Source organism: Aptenodytes patagonicus, chromosome 15 (genome assembly GCF_965638725.1).
Source record: "Aptenodytes patagonicus chromosome 15, bAptPat1.pri.cur, whole genome shotgun sequence".
NCBI classification, from domain to species: domain Eukaryota; kingdom Metazoa; phylum Chordata; class Aves; order Sphenisciformes; family Spheniscidae; genus Aptenodytes; species Aptenodytes patagonicus.
In genome coordinates, this window is record NC_134963.1 from 1,120,949 (window position 1) to 1,140,309 (window position 19,361).

Consider the following 19,361-nt stretch of genomic DNA (forward strand, 5'->3'; position numbering starts at 1 on the left):
GTCCATTACAGGATGCTAGCCAAACTTCATAAATGGTCTATAATGCTTCTTAGGATAACATTTTCCAGTTTAAAATAAAAATATCAGTGGAAAAATAATCAGGGTTCTGTTTGCAACTGAAATGGTTCAGCAAGAGTGCTGCTTGAGCAGGGAGGAGGAAAGGACTTGAACTGATGAAAGTGATAAAGTCTCTGCCTATGTCATGCAAGTGGTGCTAAGCTAACTCATGACCTGAGTGTTTTAGGTGTGCTCCTGAAATGTGTCTTCCGCCTTAGTTTTGCTGAAAAGGAATGCAGTTACGTACTTCGAGACCACTCAGTAATATGCATCAAACCACGGTAAGTGATGGTGATCGAGAGATTTGCTTCCAAAGTATGCTTTTGATCCAACTTACCATGCTAGTGTAGATGCACCTGAAGGCTTTCAGATCAGTATGCGGAGTTTGGTTCTGTGTAAAGTTGTTGACCTTTTGATTAGTTACAAGGATTTGAAGAATCATTTATTTCAATAAGCTGGCATGACAAGGAGCAGTGAAGCATAGGAAACACTCAGTGTCCCCCAAGCATTCAAAAATAACTTAAGTAGATGTTGTCCCTCCCTTTCCTCAAAAAAAACTGAGTCTGGAGTTCATTTGAAGTTGCCTTCTGGCTTTAATCCCTTTTGGATAAAACCTGACGTTTTTAAAGTTGTTCTTAGAGGGCTAGAGAATACTTTATTTTTTTTTGAGGGAGAGCAGTTGTTAGCAAAAGCTGAGATTTCCCATAACCGTAGGCCTTCAGGCTGGAACTTGCTGGGTTTGCTTATATTAAAGTTGATGCTCACAATTTTGTTGCAAACTGCAAAGCTGAGGACCCTTACTTGCTTTTTTGTTGGGTTTACTTCTTCTGTTCCCAGTACCTCTAGGACTGTGGAGCTCATCTAGTCTCTTAAAATGGGGACTGATAATGTTTTTTCAGAACAGAACTGGAGTATCTGCCTTCCAGGGCAAGTTTACTTTTTAGAACACCAGACAGAAGCTGCAGATGTGGCTTTTGTTGTCTTATGCAGTGGTTACTTTATCTGCATGTTGGCAGCTGCTAATGGGGGATTAGCTGAGGAAGAAAGCAGGAGCGAGGGAGCAAGCTGCAGCTCCCGTCTTGATTTCTAAACTTCTGAGTGGCCTTGAACCCTTCCTCCCTCTGAGGATTTACATCTGACTAAGGAGAGGTTCTGGGTGGTGCCCCCTGAATGCCAACAGAGGAGCCATTCACACAGTGCTCTATGGAAAGCTGATTTGGTGAACTTTCTGATGTTACCTTAAATTACCTCTTATTTCTGCCTCCTGATGCTACCGGATAGATTTTAAAGAACAGGGTATAGCGTGATTTCAATTATGTTTGCACTCATTTATTCATCTTAGTTAAGTTTGGCAGAGTGCAGCAGTTCTCTTAATACCGTGGATGTAGGTTCGGCTGAATAAAATGTAGGGTTTTATTCACTGAACTAGCAACGCACAATTTGCCTCCAACTTGACTGGTTCCGAATCCGCTGCAGGCCCTGCTCCCGACAGGACCCTCTCCTCCCCGCAGAGTTCAGCAGGGTGCTGCAGCAGTGCAGCACCGAGGTATTTTGCAACCACCCTCTGGAGCGCTGTTGTAGAGCGAACGGTTAAAATAGCTTTACCGTCCCGCAGAGCGCCTTGTTACGCTCAATAAATAGCTGGTTTCCCCCCCCCCCCCCTTGTAAGAGGCAGAGAATTGGATCCACCCCGTGCGCAGGGGCTGCCGCGGCGGATCCGTCCCTGCTGCAGGAGGGACGAGCCCAGCCGCGCCCCGGGCCAGGGGCCGGCCCCGGGCGGCGGCGCCCCGGGAGCCGGCCCGGCCTTGCCGCCCGCGGGGCCGCGCTCGCTGCGCGCCCCCGCGGTCCCCGCAGCGCTACCTTAAGGGGCCGGTTGACATCAGCCGAGTGGGGCGGGCGGTGTGGGTGGGATTTCCTGTGCTGGAGGTCAGCCGCCTCCCGTCCCTCTCCCGTCCCTCCCTGCCGCCCGGGTCCCGCTCGCCCCGCGCCGGAGGGTCCCCGCGTCCTCCCGGCTCCCTCCTCTCGGGTTGGATTTACATAGTGATGTGTAAACTACAGGATGCCCAGCAGCACCGGAAAGAGGTTTAAACCTACTAAATACATCCCCGTCTCCACAGCAGCTGCCTTACTAGTGGGTTCGACTACTTTATTTTTTGTTTTCACGTAAGTACCGCTCTGGCGGAGGGGGCCGGGGCTGGGGCCGGGCTGGGGCCGCCCGGCTCCGCGGGGGGAGGCGGCTGGGCTTGACAGCTCCTCCAGGCCCTGCCGCTGCTGGTCCCGCTCCCTGCCTGCCTCCTGCTATCCCTTCCTGGCTTTGGTTCGCAGGGGCTTATTATCTCTCCGTATCACAGAACGTGCCTGACAGTCAGATCCACCATTTCGTAGCACATAAACCCTGTCGGGCTCCCGCAGCTGCCGGCCGCGTACATCAAAGATGCCCGTTAGCCGCAGCCCCCTCTCCCCCCTCTGTGCAAGCAGGGCTGGTGTGTGGGAGAGAAATCCATCGCCAGCCACGGCCGCCCGGCGCCCGCGGGCGTGGATCCAGCCTGTGTTTCACCTGGCCGAAGTCTCTTCTGCTTCACGAGGGAGAGCCGGCCTTTTCCATGAATCTCTCGTGCCTTTCGGGGCTTATCCGGCAGAGCCTTTTGAAGTGGAAGGAATCCTATTCTAAGCATGACGGATTCTACGTATTTTTATGTAACTGTCCCTAAAAGCCTGAGGATCTAATGAACAAATTTAGATTTGCCTGAAGGATGGAGGGGGAAACTTTTTTTTCCTCCTCCCTCTTTCCTCTTCTCTCATTCCCTTCTCCCTTAAACGCAAAATTGAGCTCTGGCGCTCGGCTTGCAGATCTCCTGTAGTTATATTGATCTGTGAGTGGTGTAGCGCTTTAGCTTTCTGTTTCCTCTCCCTTTATGTAAACTTGAGTTATGCAGATTGCTGACCCTTCCTACGCTGGGGTAACGGCAGCTTCCCTGCAGAGGCGTTGTCGGTATTTCGGGAGAGGTGCTACAAAACTGCTCTGAAAAGAGCTTCGACTGAGCTGCTTTTTGGGAATGTGAAAAGATCGCTATTGGATATTAAGATCTATTGTTTCACTTACTTTGAAACTCCATTTTCCTTGTTTTGCCGTTGCTAATTTTTAACTGAGCTCAGTGAAGCTGTTAGGAGCAGAAGGCTGTATAACAGTGGGAGTATGTGTCTATGTCTTTATCCTTCTTGGTTTGGCTGTGATACGATTCTCGATGTTTCAAAATGCTTGTTACTGGTATGGTAATCTTAATGCAGGATTTCAGAATAAAATGCAAATGATGTTTTGTCTAACAGTTTCTTAAATCGGAACAGATTTTGACACTGAGTTATGCTCTTGACTTAACGTGACGATTTCTCCTTGCTTGTTTTTAATGCATTTGATATGGAGTACTGGTAAATCCTTTCAGGATATTTTACTGTTTCAAGAACTGGTACAAGTATCAGCCTATCATTCATCATTTGGGCATCTAATTATAGTTTGGCGCTCGCGGGGAAACGCAAGACAGAAGTTGGCTTTTGTGATGAACTTGGTTGACGCTGGTGTTGTGAATATCTTTTAAATGGTTTCATAGTCAAAAAAAGGGGTCTTAGTGCCAGCACTTATTTTTCCTGCATCTTGAGAAGTCAATGTATGCTAAGGTTGTTTTGGAAGTTGTGTGTTTGTTTTCACATGGTACTTCCAATGTAGAGCTACAAATTGCTTAGTGATGTAAGACCTTCCTGGTAACACCGTTGTTGTTGAAACATCCTTTTGGCAGCAGGACATCAACCGAGATGTTCATTTTAGAATTTGTTACTGTACGGAAGAAGCAATTGGCTTTAGTCTATTACCGAATCTCAAACTTAACTCTGCTCCCTCTGTTATCAGTGAATAATTACATGCAAAATGAAGTATTTTTAGGATCTCTCCATATTGTAACTTGGCCTGTGCATCTTGAAGTGTTAGTAAATTTTTTGAGGACTGTCCCAGACATACGTTCTTGGCTGCTGCCAAGTCTCATGTGTAATAAAAGTAACACATAATTGAGCAACTGTTGTCAGGCAGTATCTGAAGTCCTGTCCGTTCAAAAATACCCAGATAAATTTGTACGGAATTGCAGTTGTTTTTTATCCTGAGCAGTTTTAGTAAAATCTATCTTTGTCTTGGAATCAAAGCAAGTAGTATGCATGAGATTAGTGTCTTTTGTGTGGTGGTGGGTTTTTTTCCCTTTTCCTGAGCATCTGCATTTTTTCCTCTTTTTCCACAGGCAGTGTTCTGTGTCCTGAAGATCTTGTTGTGATAATGTTATTCAAGGCTGATACAGACCTGAATTTTCAGGGGTGTTGATTTGCATAGCTCTTTTGATGTTAGGTAGATCTCCGATACGCAGCAGTTGAGGCACTGGCCTAAAATTGCTTTAAGCAGTATTACTGATACAATCCATGCTTGCTTGTCATAGCACAAGAACTTTATCAGATGAAGATTTACGTGTGTGTTTATTAATTCCTTATTTGTGTCATTAAGCTTTAAGGCTGCTGTGTCTGTTAATGAACTTACCTGTGCATAAATACATGAAACTGATAACGGATGGGACTCAGATACCAAATGTTGGGTGCAGGTCAGCTCAGTGGGATATCGGGGACTTGAGCGACTTCAGTGCTGTGGAACTGAATAATGGAGGTTAAAATATGTGGAAAAATTGAATAAAAACTCTTTAAAACCACTTACTGAACAGAAAAAATAATTATTTTAGGGCACTGCAAACATTTCTGAGTAACGTGTATGAAAAACAGAGGCTCTGGGTCGGCTTTCTCCCTAGGCGTGTTTGTGGGCCACACGTTCAGAGTGTCTTCTGCTAGATGAAAAGCTCTTTGAACTTGAAGGCCAGGGTTGGCTTTTTAGCCATGTAGTCTTTATTTTTTAGCTTTTGTCCAAACAACTTTGCTAAACAACAGCACATAAACAGTGTTTGAAATACACAGTATCTGCTATTAGTTCATGGTGGAGTTGATCAGTGGTACTCTTACACTTCAATTTGGGAAAATTCCATGATAGATTCTGCTTTATTCTTTTTCCTCAGCTAACTATTTAGGATTCACTGTATCGCTGTTGTATTCCTTCTGGTTTTATGAGGGGGAACTAAACTATTTAGCTATCAAGATTATTGCCTGGAAAGGCAACTAAATATTGCGGTTGTATTATCGCAGGCTTTTAGCTCTCCATGTGTGTTCCTTTAATAATAAATACAAGTGTGTGAGTAGGTGGTCTAATTTGTTGCAGTAGGAGAGTAAACAATCATTAACTCTAAGCATTGTGAAGGAACACATCAATAATGTTATATATAATGATTAGGTTAATACACTTACATGAACAAATCAAAATGGCATAATGAAGGAAGAACCACTTCCTCTTAATATTGGAAGAATCCAGAGTGATTCAGTTGTAGAAGACCTGAACTTACTTCTACCAAGACCTTTTTTCTTCATATTTCTCGTAAGGCTTTTTGTTAGAGATGACAATTTAACCCATTTCAGTGAAGTCTGGGCTCTGATGCCTTGGACCACCGCTGCTATGATGTAAACCTTAGTGTGTTCATCCAGTTCATACAAAGAACCTGAGTCTTGTGAACTTCCCACATTATTTTAGGTTGCGTAGCTTCCATATTAGTAGAGAATGCAGCTTAATTGTCAGTAAGCTTATGCTGTAAAGTGTAATGTCACCCAATGAACTATTACTCTGGAGCTAATAGTTCTCTTCACCTGTTTAAATTGCGCTACTTACTGTAGTTTTTTAGTGCTGAGAACCTCTGAGTTAGCTTAGCAGCTGCAATGCCTGTATCTATAGATTACACAGCAAGTTAAAGGCATAAGGCTTTAAGGAAAAACTGTGGCTCGTTTTAGTAAGGAGAAAAAAAGCTCTTCATTCTCTCGCTGGATATTGTAGACTAGAAATTTCTGATAAAATACCCATTTTCAGACTGTGTTTTCTGTAGCATGCAGTCACTTGAGCATCTTTGAAGTATGGCAGAAACACATAATTCATAACAGAGGTCCAGGTGCCACTGCTTCTTTGATATAATGGTAATAATGCTGCTGTATATCGTTCCCTTAAATGGGATAATAAAATAGGTAATTTTCTGGGTGAAGTGAAAGCACAAGTAAGGTGAAAACTCATTCAGTCAATACTGAAAATGAGACTTCAGCTTTGTTCTTAGAAGTCATAATGGGCGGTAATCATTAGGCATACGCCACAGACATATGCTGTTGGCACTCTAATGCAGTCGGTGACACAGGGGAATTTAATATCAATAACCCTCAGGAAACAACCGAGGAGTGACAAATTGGTGTAAAAGAGCAACTGAAGTTGACGTCACAGTAGGGATGGAAAGAACATAGAGAAATAGCCTATACCCTTGCTATTCAGATGGTAGAGGGAGGAAGAATGGCTGGTAGACTGTACTCAGTAGGAGGGCTTGTGGATTTACCTTAGCAAGAAGGAAAGCTCAGCTTCATTCATGAATGTTTAAAAACATTTTTTGTATTCCCCCCACATTTGTACATTGTGTTACTGTATTTCATCAACTAGAAAGACTCAGCATTTCTGCAATGGCTTAAACATACAGGTTAGCCATAGATGAACTCAGATACACTTATATTATGATAAATGCACTTCTTAAATCATAAGCACTCCCCCCCCATTTATATGATCCTGCACTGGAATAGCCCTAAAATAAATACGTAATAGCATTTTAAAGTTCAAAACTATAGTAAACATTCTGGATGGTAGTTAATGGAAGTGTAATTATATGTATACCTAAAATTTTGAACTATCTATTAGATCTCATCCTCCCATGACTCGTATATGTTCATAGATCAAAAAAGGGGAAAGCGTCATTTGCTTTTTTGACTTGGGTTTATTTAGTCACTAGCAAAGGTCAAGCTAATAGAAGATCATCTCTGCGTTAGTGAATTCGATCTGTATCCAAAGATGTTTTTCTTACCTGAAGTATTTTGAGGACTTCAGTGTACTCCAGTTCCAGATGTTCAGATGTTCACTTCTGCCAGTTCAGTGTTCTGATTTCATTCAGAATAAGTGATCAAATGTGATTTAAAATGTGTACTACAGATGTAATGGTGCTTCATCTGTAACGCAGGTAGATTTTATACCAGCCTAGAGGAAATTGAACTGGATGCTGATAAGCAGATGCACAAAAAAGGAAATAAAGATCATAGCTCAGATTGTTTAATCCTGAGATGCTGCTGGATGGCATGAATTCTGCCTTGGAGTGTGATCTTACATCCCTCTGCCTAATAACTTGCTGAAGGCTGCTTGTGGATTTGGGTGTAGCTCTGGTGGTTGTTGCTTGTGACTTACGATGCCAGAAGTTCAAGGCTTACTGTGGTGTGTATGAAAGCACATTGGAACACTACCGCTCTGCTTATCCACTTCCCCCTCATACTAACTGAACAGTCATACCAAATATCCTTGTAATTTTGAAGCCTTTGCAACACAAAGCTCATCTTCCTTGTCTGTTTCTAGTCATTCTAGGGATTCACTTGATATCGGTAATGCTAATTGTGAAAAAGAACAAATCCTCCCCTTCTTGAACTTTCTTTCCAAACCATACTTCACTACTTGGAGTGTTAACCTATTTCTGGGTTGGGGGGGGGGTGTTGTTGGTTTTGTTTCCCTGCCCCCCCCCCGCCAAATGAAGAAATTGCTGGAACTGATAGGGAGCAGCTTCACAAAGTATACATTCACTGACAGCCATGCAGATGACACTATATAGAGGAAAAAGGGTGTGCAAAAAAAGTGTCTATCAGTTTAATTAGGTGAATTTCAGAACTGACTTCACAAACACTGATTTCAAGTAGTGCAGTTTAGCCTCCTGAGATATTTTAACATTTTCAATCTTAAATGCATCTTTAATCGCAGGTTTTCCCTGGCCACTCTACTTGCGATCCAGAAAGGGTAAGGCTTGCCAGGTTGACCTGAGTCGTCTCAGTTGTCATGTATGTCAGCTTCTGAAAAATATTTAGTCTTGTTATGACAAAGAAATGTCCTTTTAAGCTGTGGCAATTTCATCTTGGTATATAATTTTTGTAAAGAGAATCTAGACAAACTTGTCCTGCAAGATAAAAAGACAGGCAAGCTCAACAGGAAAATCCATTTAACTGAAGTGTGAAAAGTCTTTTTTTTTTTTTTTTTTTTTTAAAATGCTGGAAGAGAGCTCAGTTTTACTGCTTTTAACTAGTTGATTCTATCATCTTTGCTTCCAAGGGAAGGTTGGCAATACAGAACACTTCTGAAAGCTATTAAAATTCATTCCTTTAGAAAAAAGCCCAAAGTTTATTATCAACAGGAATACTTTTTCTTCCTGTAGTTTGGGAGAGGGAGAAGGAATCATCTTCGTTTGATGGTAGTAAATAGCTAGACATCTTCAGCTGTGGGATGCACAGCTATCTGCATGCAGCCATCACAGTGGCATTTCAATGCTCACTGTAGCTCTAGTTTTAAAGGCAGAAAAGCTAATGCAATGAAAGTTATTCCTGTACATGGGCCATCCACAGCTGTAGTCAGTGTGTGATTTATGCCGGTAGCAATCCCCTTTCTATTTTTCCTAACGAGCAGAGATTAAGGATGTGGGTGTATGGAAATGGGAATGAGAGTGTGTCTCAATTATATCAGGATGGGCCTCTCAGCCTTTGTACATGAATACACAAACAATTTTTCTATTTTTGTTTAAGGTCCTTTTCAAGATGCTAATTTAAATACTCTCCATGTTTGTGCAAGCATGCCACACGTGTATCCTTTTTATAAATAGAAGCAATCTCTACAAAATTTTTGAAACGACATGGGAACTCAATTGGTTTGTTAGTAGTGTAAACTAAGGGATGCTACTGTTCAAAACACAAATAAAACTTAAATTGAGTGATAGATACGTTTGGTGACCTTGGAGGTTTGATTTTTGACGTTCATTACCTGGGACAGTTGCTAATTACACCCTTATATTTTGTATAAACAATTTATTCTGTTACTAGGTGCTGCTTGTCTGAAATCAGCTGTAGGACCCCATGGTGTAGGGATCTACGTGGGACCTGTGAAAGGTGACCTGGAAAGGTTTTCTGCTCTTACTTTACTTAGTGTATAAGCTACAAGGAAACTTTTCAAGGCCTACAAAGGGCCTTGAGTTTTGTTTAGCTTGCATTGGAAGATGTCTGGAATACAGTAATAAGGTGGTATAGCCAATTTAGAGCATGAAATAGATGCATACTGGAGTGGGGAGAAGTATCGTAAAAACTGAATCAGTGCTACCCTTGTGTAACCGGTGCAAAAGGGGAACATTGATTTACTGTCCTTTGATTTGAGCCAGTAGATACAAGACTTTTCTCACTAATCCAAGAGTAATGTTCAATTTGGCTGCACTGTTACAGAGCTACTATTAGTTTATAATTTGTCAGTGGGAGCTGCTAACGAAATTGAAAGGAAGAGACATGGGGGTTGAAACAGTAATGCTGCAGTTTTTAATGGAAATTCTGTATTATTCTTTTGCAAAGAATATCATAGACTGGAAAATCGTAGTCAGCCTAGATCTTACTTTACCGTAGGAGAGGCGGTTTTGGGGATCCTTGCTTGGTGATTACAATAATTAATTCAAATGAGTACACCACAGCATAGTGTATACTACATAAATCTTTAGCCAGTAATCTGTATCCAGAAAGAGGATTTAATTAGTCACCGATTGTTCTTCTGCAATTACTAATGCAATTTAGCTAGACTTGCTTCAAAGCTGTCCGAAGTGCCTAAAATTCTGAGCTCTAAACCTATTATGCAGACATTAGTGGGTACTTGACTCTTTGTTTTTCTCAGGATGGATATTATGGAATAAACTGTACAGTAACCCATACTTAGATATTGCAGTGGTTACCATGGTTTTCTGTTTGTGAAAGTGTAAACGCAGAATTTGTGGACTTCAAATGTGAAATCCTTATGAAATATCTGTACTCTACTGCTGTGTGTTGAGATCATCCAGTAACAAAGGACAGTGGAGCCAGGTGCAGAAAAAAAGACCTCTTGAATTTTAGATCTAAACACCAAAGCAGCTGTTTCCAGTGTACATGTGCACCATTTTGTTATGTACTTTAGTTTTGTGTGAAGTCACATAATTAGGAAATGCTGCCCTTTGTGCAAGAGGACAACAAGCTCTGTGGAGCCAGGCAGGCAATATGAAGATGGGAATATGTGAAATACAGATTTTTGTCAAGCCGCATATAAAATGATGTCATTATTTTTTGATGAAGAGAGGCATTCATAGAGGCTGACTACTCAGTAATTCCCATGGAAATAAGGTTTGTATATGCCCCTTTGAAATGACTACTCTCCAGAAAACCCCTGTAATGCGCTCAGACTATACTAATCGCAGAATATTCTTACATGAACAAATTACTTTAAGTTGGAGCCTAACAAAGCAGACTTGAAACTGCTTAAATATATAAGGGCTTTCATAAATAAAGTCAGACAAAGCCTTACTCTCCCAGGATTCTTAAAACTAAATTGGCATTTACATTAGCTCTCTTTCATGTCTTCAGGGAAATAATCCAATGTAGTATCTATATCAACACAACTTAAGTACAGTGCTGGGAATAAGGAAAGCTTGGACATTTCTATAAACAAGCATCATTTTAATTTAAACTTGGGTCAATCACAGAAATGCTTCGAAATTGAAAGGTTCAGCTTAAAACTTTTCTGCCTACTCTGATCACAGTTGGCTGGGAGAGGCAGGTATTTTCTTACGGAAAAACACTTCCTCTCCCCCTTTTCAGCCAGTTCAGTTTCAAAAGTTATTTGGGATTATTTTCATTGTGTATAACCTCCCTTTCAGTTTTTTCTCATGAGTGAGATCTCATTTTGCATGTTTAGCTTTGTCTGAAGATTAATGTTTGCCCTAGCAATAAGACTCTCCAGATGTGGTATGATCTAATAACGCTGAGCACCAGTGGTTAACCCTTGTCTGCTGTCAGCAGCTTCCTGAACCACCTCCCGTGTTTTACCAAAACCCAATCTTTGACTATGCAGTTTCTTGGCTCCAAGCGGCGGGAGCCATTAGTTGTGTAGGTGGGCGCACTGTCCCTCTGTGGGGTTTGTGTCCGGCATTAAGTTCAGGTGCTGCTGCCCAGAGACTTCCCTCTGGAACCACACTGTTAACTTGGCTTCTCCTCCAACATCCCAAGGCACAATGGCGGAACAGGGACTTGGGGATGTCTATACGATCATCTTCATGTGGTCAGACCTGTGACTTTGACCAGTGACTCTAGGTTCGTTTTTGTTTTTTAAATTATCATCTCATTTCTCCCTAGTATGGTATGTAAGTCTCACATCTATCTTTTCTCTTTGAAGATCTTGCTGCAACCATTGCCTTATCACCTGGCCACATGGAAGCAAATTACTTTTCTAAAGGGTCGCTCCTTGAACGTAGATTGAGGTTTGTGGTTCAAGTTGGCAATCTGGGTTCATTTTTAGGGGTTGTACAGACATTAGCTCTGTCTTTGTGCTTTAGATCTGTGGCTCACAAAGGTCTCTAGGATGGAGTTGGGATTTGGCCTGGCAGGACTCATTTTCTTTGGGTATTACATGGCATGTAGTCTCGGCTAAAAATTATTAGCAAGGCCCCAAAGGCATGAACTCTTTCCTGTATTAGGTGCATTTCTGGTTAAAGAATCTTGTCTCCTTTTGTAACTGCTATCTAGGTGACAACTGGAATTCCCCATTCTCATAAATTTATTGGATGAGAAATGTTATTCTGGTCCCTACCTCCAAATCAATTCTGTTTCTTGCCTGCCTTCGGTTATAACTTCTGCAGGTGGCCTTCAACCAGGTTAAATGCTTAAAACTGAGAAGTGTGCAGAAGCTAGTGAAAACTGCTACAGGTAGAGCCATAACAGTGAACAGGACATGCATGGTAACCCTGTTGTAATATATCAGTTATATAATATAGTTATAATTTAGTAACCTAATTCACAGGGTCATTACTTCTCATCATATTCTTTAACTCTATTTGCACTGTATGCTAATTACTCTGCAAAGAACCAAGTACAAGCTTGTGTAGTAATGCAGCTCTAAAGAGAGATTTCGTACTATGTGCATTTTAAAATAACATTGTACAAAGTGACAGCCTTTGTCTATAGTTTTTAACTTGATCAGTGCACAAGTAGGCTGGCTTTGCACATGTCGCATTTTGTGTAAATAGCTAACAAGTCTTTGTGGCAAAAACACTAAAAGCATCAACAGGCGCTGAAATTCTTTTTCAAATGACCAAGTTTTGATAATTCTGTAGGAAGAGGTATATAAAATGGCTGCTTCCTGATACATAGTATGAGACAAACAGAAGGAGGTATGAAATCACTGAATCTGATGAGGTGACTTCTAATTCATGTACCGAAGTTGTAGCATCTGCAGCAGCAAAGGGGATTAATATTTGCCACAGAAATTTCAAAGTGCAAAGACAATGCAAGATTAAAATAACAGGACTTGCTGGGTGTGGCCATTAAATCAATGTGATTTTTTAAAATTTTTTTTTAAATTGCAGAAGAAAACTTCTAGTCCATGTCCAATATCAGAAAATAAACCGCAAGGACCACCTCAGCTCCTCTCAGCAGAGCTCTGCTGAGAACGTACCCTCATCTTATGTTATATATGCATTTTGACAGTTAAATTTTGAGGTAAAAGCCTGTCTATATGAGCAATGCTCTCAAGAAGCTGGGGGAGAGTGGAGGAGGACAGGCAGACAGTTTTGTTTGTAATAGTGAAAGGGTTGGTTCCTTGAAATGGGATGGTTCTGGTCGTGTCATCTTTGTGTATTTTCAGAAACTGGCATTTGACAGGTAGATTGCAATAATAATGAGATACAAGGTCTTACACATGACTGAATTTGGCGCTGCTGCTGCTGCTAAACAGTGTTTTCAACAGGTTGGGAAACATCTGTTTTCCTTCTCTAATGCTTGAGAAGAAGACTAGATAGAACATAGCATAGTGGTCTTTTGTTTCACATTTGGGCCCTTTCTTGTGGGATGCTTTGAGCGTGGTCATAAGCCTTCATGGGACCCTTCCTGACTTACGTAGGACTACGTGTGATTCCCATTTGGGAGTTGCCCAGGAGACACCATTACTCAGTCAGAGGGCAAGGCCGTAAAAGACACAGACCTGGGAAAATGTTCAGGTGTGCAAGTCACTCAGTCCTTCTTCTGCATTAAGTGCAAAATTTTATCTGTGGCTGTTTCTTATACTGGTAGTTAGCTGGGGCAAAACTGTGCCACTCCCTGTGTTGATGTCTCTGTCCCTTCTGGTCTCAAGCAGCATAACTGCTGTGAATTAGGTCATCGGTGCCATCATCCCTGTTCCTCAAAGAGGGAAGCTTAGGCAGAGAGGCACTGTACAACTGGAGTATTGGTGTTTAGGAAGTTTTGCACATATGTGCCAACTCCAGGCTAATGACCTGTCAGCCCAGGACTCAATGGAGGTCATTCTTTCAGAGAGGACTTCTGAAGATATGGTTTATTCTACAGTTTCTACTCCATCTAATGTCAGTTTGGGCCATCCTCAAATGCAAGGGAACGTTGTGCAGCAAGACTGTTTTGTTTCTTTAACACTTAAATCTGCATGAATGTGTGAATATGGGTAAAATAGAAATGCACTTCTGAGCCAGCTATCATCTCTCTGTTTACTATCTAGGTGTTTTCTTTTTTTTTTTCAATTCTTCCCTTGGTGGATGTTGGGGGTTTGTGAATTTTAGGCCCTAGAGTGCTCCTGAAGAACGTGGTTGCCAGACCCATGTTTTCTTCACCTATCATTTCCTTCAGACTCTATCCTTTGTAGTATCTGGCCCCAGGACTTGTGGTGACCCCAAACTGCATAGCTGCTGTAGCAGACCGCTGCCACGACCCTTGACTTTTAGCATAACCTGAGTGTGTGGTTTACCCTTTCAGAGGCACTTGACAGCAGAAGGAAATGGAGAAGTACAGGGGGTTTTAAGTGTCATAAGCAACTACTTACAGCCACTCTCCATCTCGAGGAGAGACACGGGTCTGGACTAAGCACTAAACCCTTTACACAATACATCCCTCATTTCTATGTAATTTCTGTGTGGTCTTTACAGTCACCCTGGGTCTTCCTGGGCTATCTGGCTGCCTCTTGTCTGGCTCTTATGCTGGGTTTTGTTGCTGTTCTGTCTCTTTCTTGACGGGTGACCTCCAGATCAGTCTGTTCAGGTGGATAAGGCCTTTTGCCCAATACGCACACATACGGTGATCCACTGCTTGTTTACCTTCTTCTGAAATGCCAGAGTAGAGAAAAGCAATTGAGGATTATGAGGTGCCATTCAAAATCTAATCCTATGTGTTGAGCTGGGGTGGCGCTTATGGGTCGATGCAACAATTTTTCTGTATTGAAACTGTAAGCGCTATCAGTCGGTCACTGTCTTTATTGTGACTCACACACATTTGGTATCCTCTCCAAAGAGGCTGACCAACATTTCTATCTTCCTCCCCACTAAGTAGTTCTGTATTCTTAGTCTGTGAATTTACTTGATCCAGAAAAGTAAGCACAGTTGGGTCTGGCCAACAGGGAAAGGGATGTCTAGCAATTTGCCAGTTACGTGTCCCCTTCTGAACAGAAGAGAGCCCCGTTTAGTGGAGTGATGCATTGGATCCTGCTTTTTTGTGATGAATATGCTTTGTGCTTTTTTTGCATCTTTCAGAGTGGCGTTGTTTATTTTTGTTGCTTCAACTACTTTGGAAATGAGGAAAAGCTATTTTGAGTGTAGTATCCACTTGGCATTAAAAAAGTGTCTCTTCTTGCCAGTTTTCTTCTTGGTTCCCCCAGAAATACTTTTCTGTCGGGCTGCTTCTGCCATTGTGTATGTTGTGATATGTCTCCGAAACAGCATACTATGCATGCATGATGGGTGGATGCCTGCATGTCTGATGAGGGATTGACTCCCATGGGCATGCAAGTCCTGCCAACTCTTCAGTTAGAAACCTTAAGGTTTTAATATATGTTCTGTCTTTTAGTCCCAGTTTGGCCTCTTCTTTTGGAAGACGTTTCTTTGGAGCAAGGAATGATGTACTGTGGTTTTTGGTTTTTTGGGTTTGGGTTTTTTTTTAAATAAAAAAGATTTTACAGTTACATTGAGATGGTTAATTAAACAGTCTGCATCTAATTCAGACTTCTCCCCTTAGCTCCCTTCTCACACTTTCTTACCATGCCTGCTTAAATAACTTGATGAAGCTGTATAAGAATTACACAGATGGGTTGAAGCCCATCTAAAGCTAGAACCTGATTCTGACCTCCTGACATGCCAATTAAAATCTCACTGCAAAATGATTATTCCTACATATTCAAGTGACTGCATGCTCAGTTTAAATTCCTTGGAGGGCTGTTGGTCCTCCTGGCTGATTGTGTTACTTCAGCTGCCTCTATCATCCTGCATGTCCTGGACCTTATCCTTCTGAAAGAGGACTGTCTGCTGCCCAAGGACAAGATCCTGTTTCATAACTTAGAAGTGATGAGCTTTTCAAGAGAAAAAAAAAATAACATTCTTTGACTTCCTCTTGGAAATGACTGAATCATTTTGGTTAAAGCCTTAAAGTGGGACAAATATTTTGCTTGAAGGGGAGAGCTAGCAGAAGGACTGCAGTCTAACCGTCAATTTGGCAAAGTGATTTAGGATGGAAAATATCGCGCAACATGCTATATACCTGTGCACTTTCAGTGCCATCAACAGATATCTGAACACACGTCCATCAGCTTTTCCAGCAGCTGCTAGTCTTTAGATGCTTCTTTTCACTCCTCAATTTTCAAGTTGGACTTTCTTATTTTCAAGAAGTACTGAGCCTACGCTCAGAAAGTCAGTCCTGTTAAATCTGCTTCTTCCATAGGATGAAAGTCTTAAAAAGGTCTTGTTTGCTCTTTGTTTTTTTGAGTTCAGAAAACAGTGATTCAAACTAAATTATCTGTTTTAGAAGACACTTCAGACAACTTACCAGTCTGCCCTCATTTAATTGGTAGGGGACAGGATGGAAAGACAGGAGAGTATAAGATACTGCTATTGTGAATTAATCTTGCAATAGGCAAGGATTTCTTTAATTCCCCCCCCCCATCTTAATGTTTAGACAAAGGAAATGTATCTAAGGAAGAAGTTGCAGAGTGGTAAGGGATGTTCTGATTTCCCATGGCAGTAACACAGAAGGGATTTTATTTTTCCTCCAAGAATATAAAAACACTTGACTATCACTTCTCTGACTTTACCTGTGATATTTTGAAGGCTGTTGAAGGGAAGGCACATCAAGGGAGGCCTAGACTAACTCACTGCTGATTTTTACTCTGTGCTGTACTAGCCTTGTCTGGGTCCATGTTCAGAAAGCAGAAGCCTGTCAAAAGTCAGTAGATCTACACTGAATTTCCAAATTATTATTAGTATTCTACATGCCGATTAGCTTTGTGCTTATTTAACTATATCTTGGAAATAGTCTCCTAAAAATATAATCAATAAATGAACACAGGATGGCTGCTGCACTAGGCACACTTAAAATGCAGTCATGGATTTGAAATCTAAAATTCTTTATTTCAAACTAAAGAAAATAGAGAATCCTTAGAAGGAAAGTACTGCATATTCAGGTCTCTTGTCATGGCCTATTTTATTAATAAATATAAAAAACGTTAAAACTATTTGTGTTTAGAGCTACGGCTAGTCCAGTGTTCTTTGTCATTCTCCCACAATGTGACAATAATCCAAAAAACATCCTTCCATGTGGATACTACAAGGTTTTAGGTGCATTATATTATAAATCTGTATCTGGAAATAAACTGCCAATCTCCATTTTTGGATGAGCTTTAAAGGAAGATTCAGGCACAATAAAACAGACTTGTTTAGTGACAGTTCAGCATCACTTCACTTGCCATGTATGATCACCCTATCAAGAACTGCATCCTGCTGTGATGACAGTTTGCTGGAAACTCTCCACAGATTCATTGGAAGTTGGCTGAGCCGCAGCTCCACAAATTAGTGGTCAGAAGAGGCTGTTCGTAGGGCACAAGTCTATCCAATTTGTAGTGTTGGTTTGATTCTTTTTTTAATTAACACTTTTTAAAGTGTGTCAGCAGAGTGCCAAAAAGACAAGAAATGATCAGCTAAAACATTTTATTGCAGCATATGATGCTGTTCCATACTATCATGGGAACATGGCACTTGGATATGGCAACATTTTTTTTCTGTTACTTTTGTTCACTTTATGATCAACAGCAATTCAAAATACTCTAAATAGTCTTCAAATCAAATTCTGGGGTTTAGCTCCCCCCAAAAAATGCTTATCTCTTTTCCCTGAATTCTTTTAAAGTCCAGTATCTTAATGAATTTAAAGCCAACAAGTTGAATTTTTTCCCCCTTTTTAAAAAAAAGTTTTTTTGTAAGACCACTTTCTGTGTGGTGTCTCTAGCTTAAAGAGGTGATTGGCAACAATTATATAAGGAAGTACAATACTTGTAGTCCTTTGTAGATCCTGCGAGTACAGTCAGGATTAATAAAATCTGGCTGGCTGATTTTTGGTGAAATCATCTTTCTCCTTTGTTTTGTTTTTAAGCATCATCTTTTCTTTTTTCTAAACTGCTGCTTCCTCAGTGCTTTGTGTAAGACCTGTCACTACTCCATCCATTCCTTCAGTATTGCATGGCAGGGGTAGTGAATGTCATGACGAATGCTTGGAAGATCAGAGCTAGCGATGACAGCAGTTTTAAATGCACCCTTGCTTATGTTTCATGTTGTAACGTTTCCTATAGAATTGCCAGTTTATGGCCTCAGATTTTGGAAATATTCCATGCAGGTAGATTGTGCCAGGTGCTGGAGCCATCAATATAAAGCAGGCTTGCTGTGTTAGGACCTCATACTGTTTACAGCCCTGCGTAGAGCAGGTTGAGCAAATTCCCATTCAAGGCTCTCCCTTTACCATACCCTACTGGGTTGACCTTGGTCGGCTGCCAGATGCCCACCCAGCCACTCGCACTCCTCCCCCTCAACAGGACGGGGGAGAAAATAAGATGAAAAAGCTCGTGGCTTGAGATAAAGACAGGGAGATCACTTACCGATTACCATCGTGGTCAAAACAGACTCAACTTGGGGAAAATTAATTTAATTTATTGCCAATTAAAATAGATTTGGATGGTGAGAAACAAAGACAAAAACTAAACACCTTCCCCCCAATAATCCCTTTTTTTGCAGGCTCAGCTTCATTCCTTTATTCCCAACTCCTCTACCTCTTCCTGCCCCTCCCCGAGCAGCGCAGAGGGGATGGGGAATGGGGGGTCGTGGTCAGTCCATAACAGTCTCTCTCTGTCGCTCCTTCCTCCTCACACGTTTACTCCAGTGTGGGCTCTCCACAGGCTGCAGTTCGCGTCAGGAGACCTGCTCTGTGTGGGCTCCTCTCCACCGGCTGCAGTTCCTTCAGGAAATAACCACCTGCTCCAGCATGGGGTCCTCCACAGGCTGCAGCGTGGCTATCTGCTCCAGCACAGCCCTCTCCACAGGCTGCAGGGGAACCTCTGCTCTGGCACCTGCTGCGCCTCCTCCTCCTGCTCTGACCTGGGTGCTCGCAGGGCTGTTTCTCACACTTTTTTTCCTCACTCCGTGCAGTGTTTTGCCCTTTCTTCAATGTGCTTTCCCAGAAGCCCCACCAGCCTTGCTGAGGGGCCCAGCTGTGCCCTGCAGTGGGGCCATTGGAACCGGCTGGAACCGGCTGTGCCGGGCATGGGGCAGCTCTGGCCTCTCCTCACAGAGGCAGCCCTGCTGCCAGCAGCTTGGCATGTAAACCGAACCCCCACCAAAATAATAATTTCTACATAGATGTTCCAACCGTTCTACGTTTATATGAATCTTTACACACAGGAGAAGGAGACTGACAAAGCAATGATAGTGACAACAACAAAAAAAGCCTGTTTGACCTTCATCATCCCCAGCTGCACCACCAAGGTCAGTCAAACAAGTTGGGAGGAAAGTGGATTTAGTTAATTTTTTCTGCATATGAACTACTTGGTTTTTAAGTAGCTCTTAACAAACACTCTTCAGGAAAATTATCTAATGTGAGAGTGCAGCAGTGGCTCACTCCGATTTATGAAATTCCTCAGAATTTCCATTGTGATTCTGTGAGTCATGTTAATGTGGCTTCTTCAGATGTGACTCAAGTATCTTCCATTTGCATGGCTTCCTTAGTGGCTTCTCTGTCATGGCCTGGGGGTTGTCGGAGTC

At 41.9% G+C, this 19,361-nt stretch overlaps 1 protein-coding gene across 2 annotated transcripts in view; it reads left to right on the plus strand.

Moving 5' to 3' along the window:
- The first annotated feature begins 2,025 nt into the window (after positions 1-2,025).
- The window catches only part of ZDHHC8 (zDHHC palmitoyltransferase 8), a 119,696-nt gene continuing 102,360 nt past the window's right edge, over positions 2,026-19,361 (plus strand). For both annotated transcript variants that reach the window (XM_076352804.1, XM_076352803.1), the window contains exon 1: positions 2,026-2,220. In XM_076352804.1, coding sequence (XP_076208919.1) covers positions 2,117-2,220 — 104 coding nt within the window. In that variant the 5' untranslated portion in view covers positions 2,026-2,116. The remainder of the gene's footprint in view (positions 2,221-19,361) is intronic.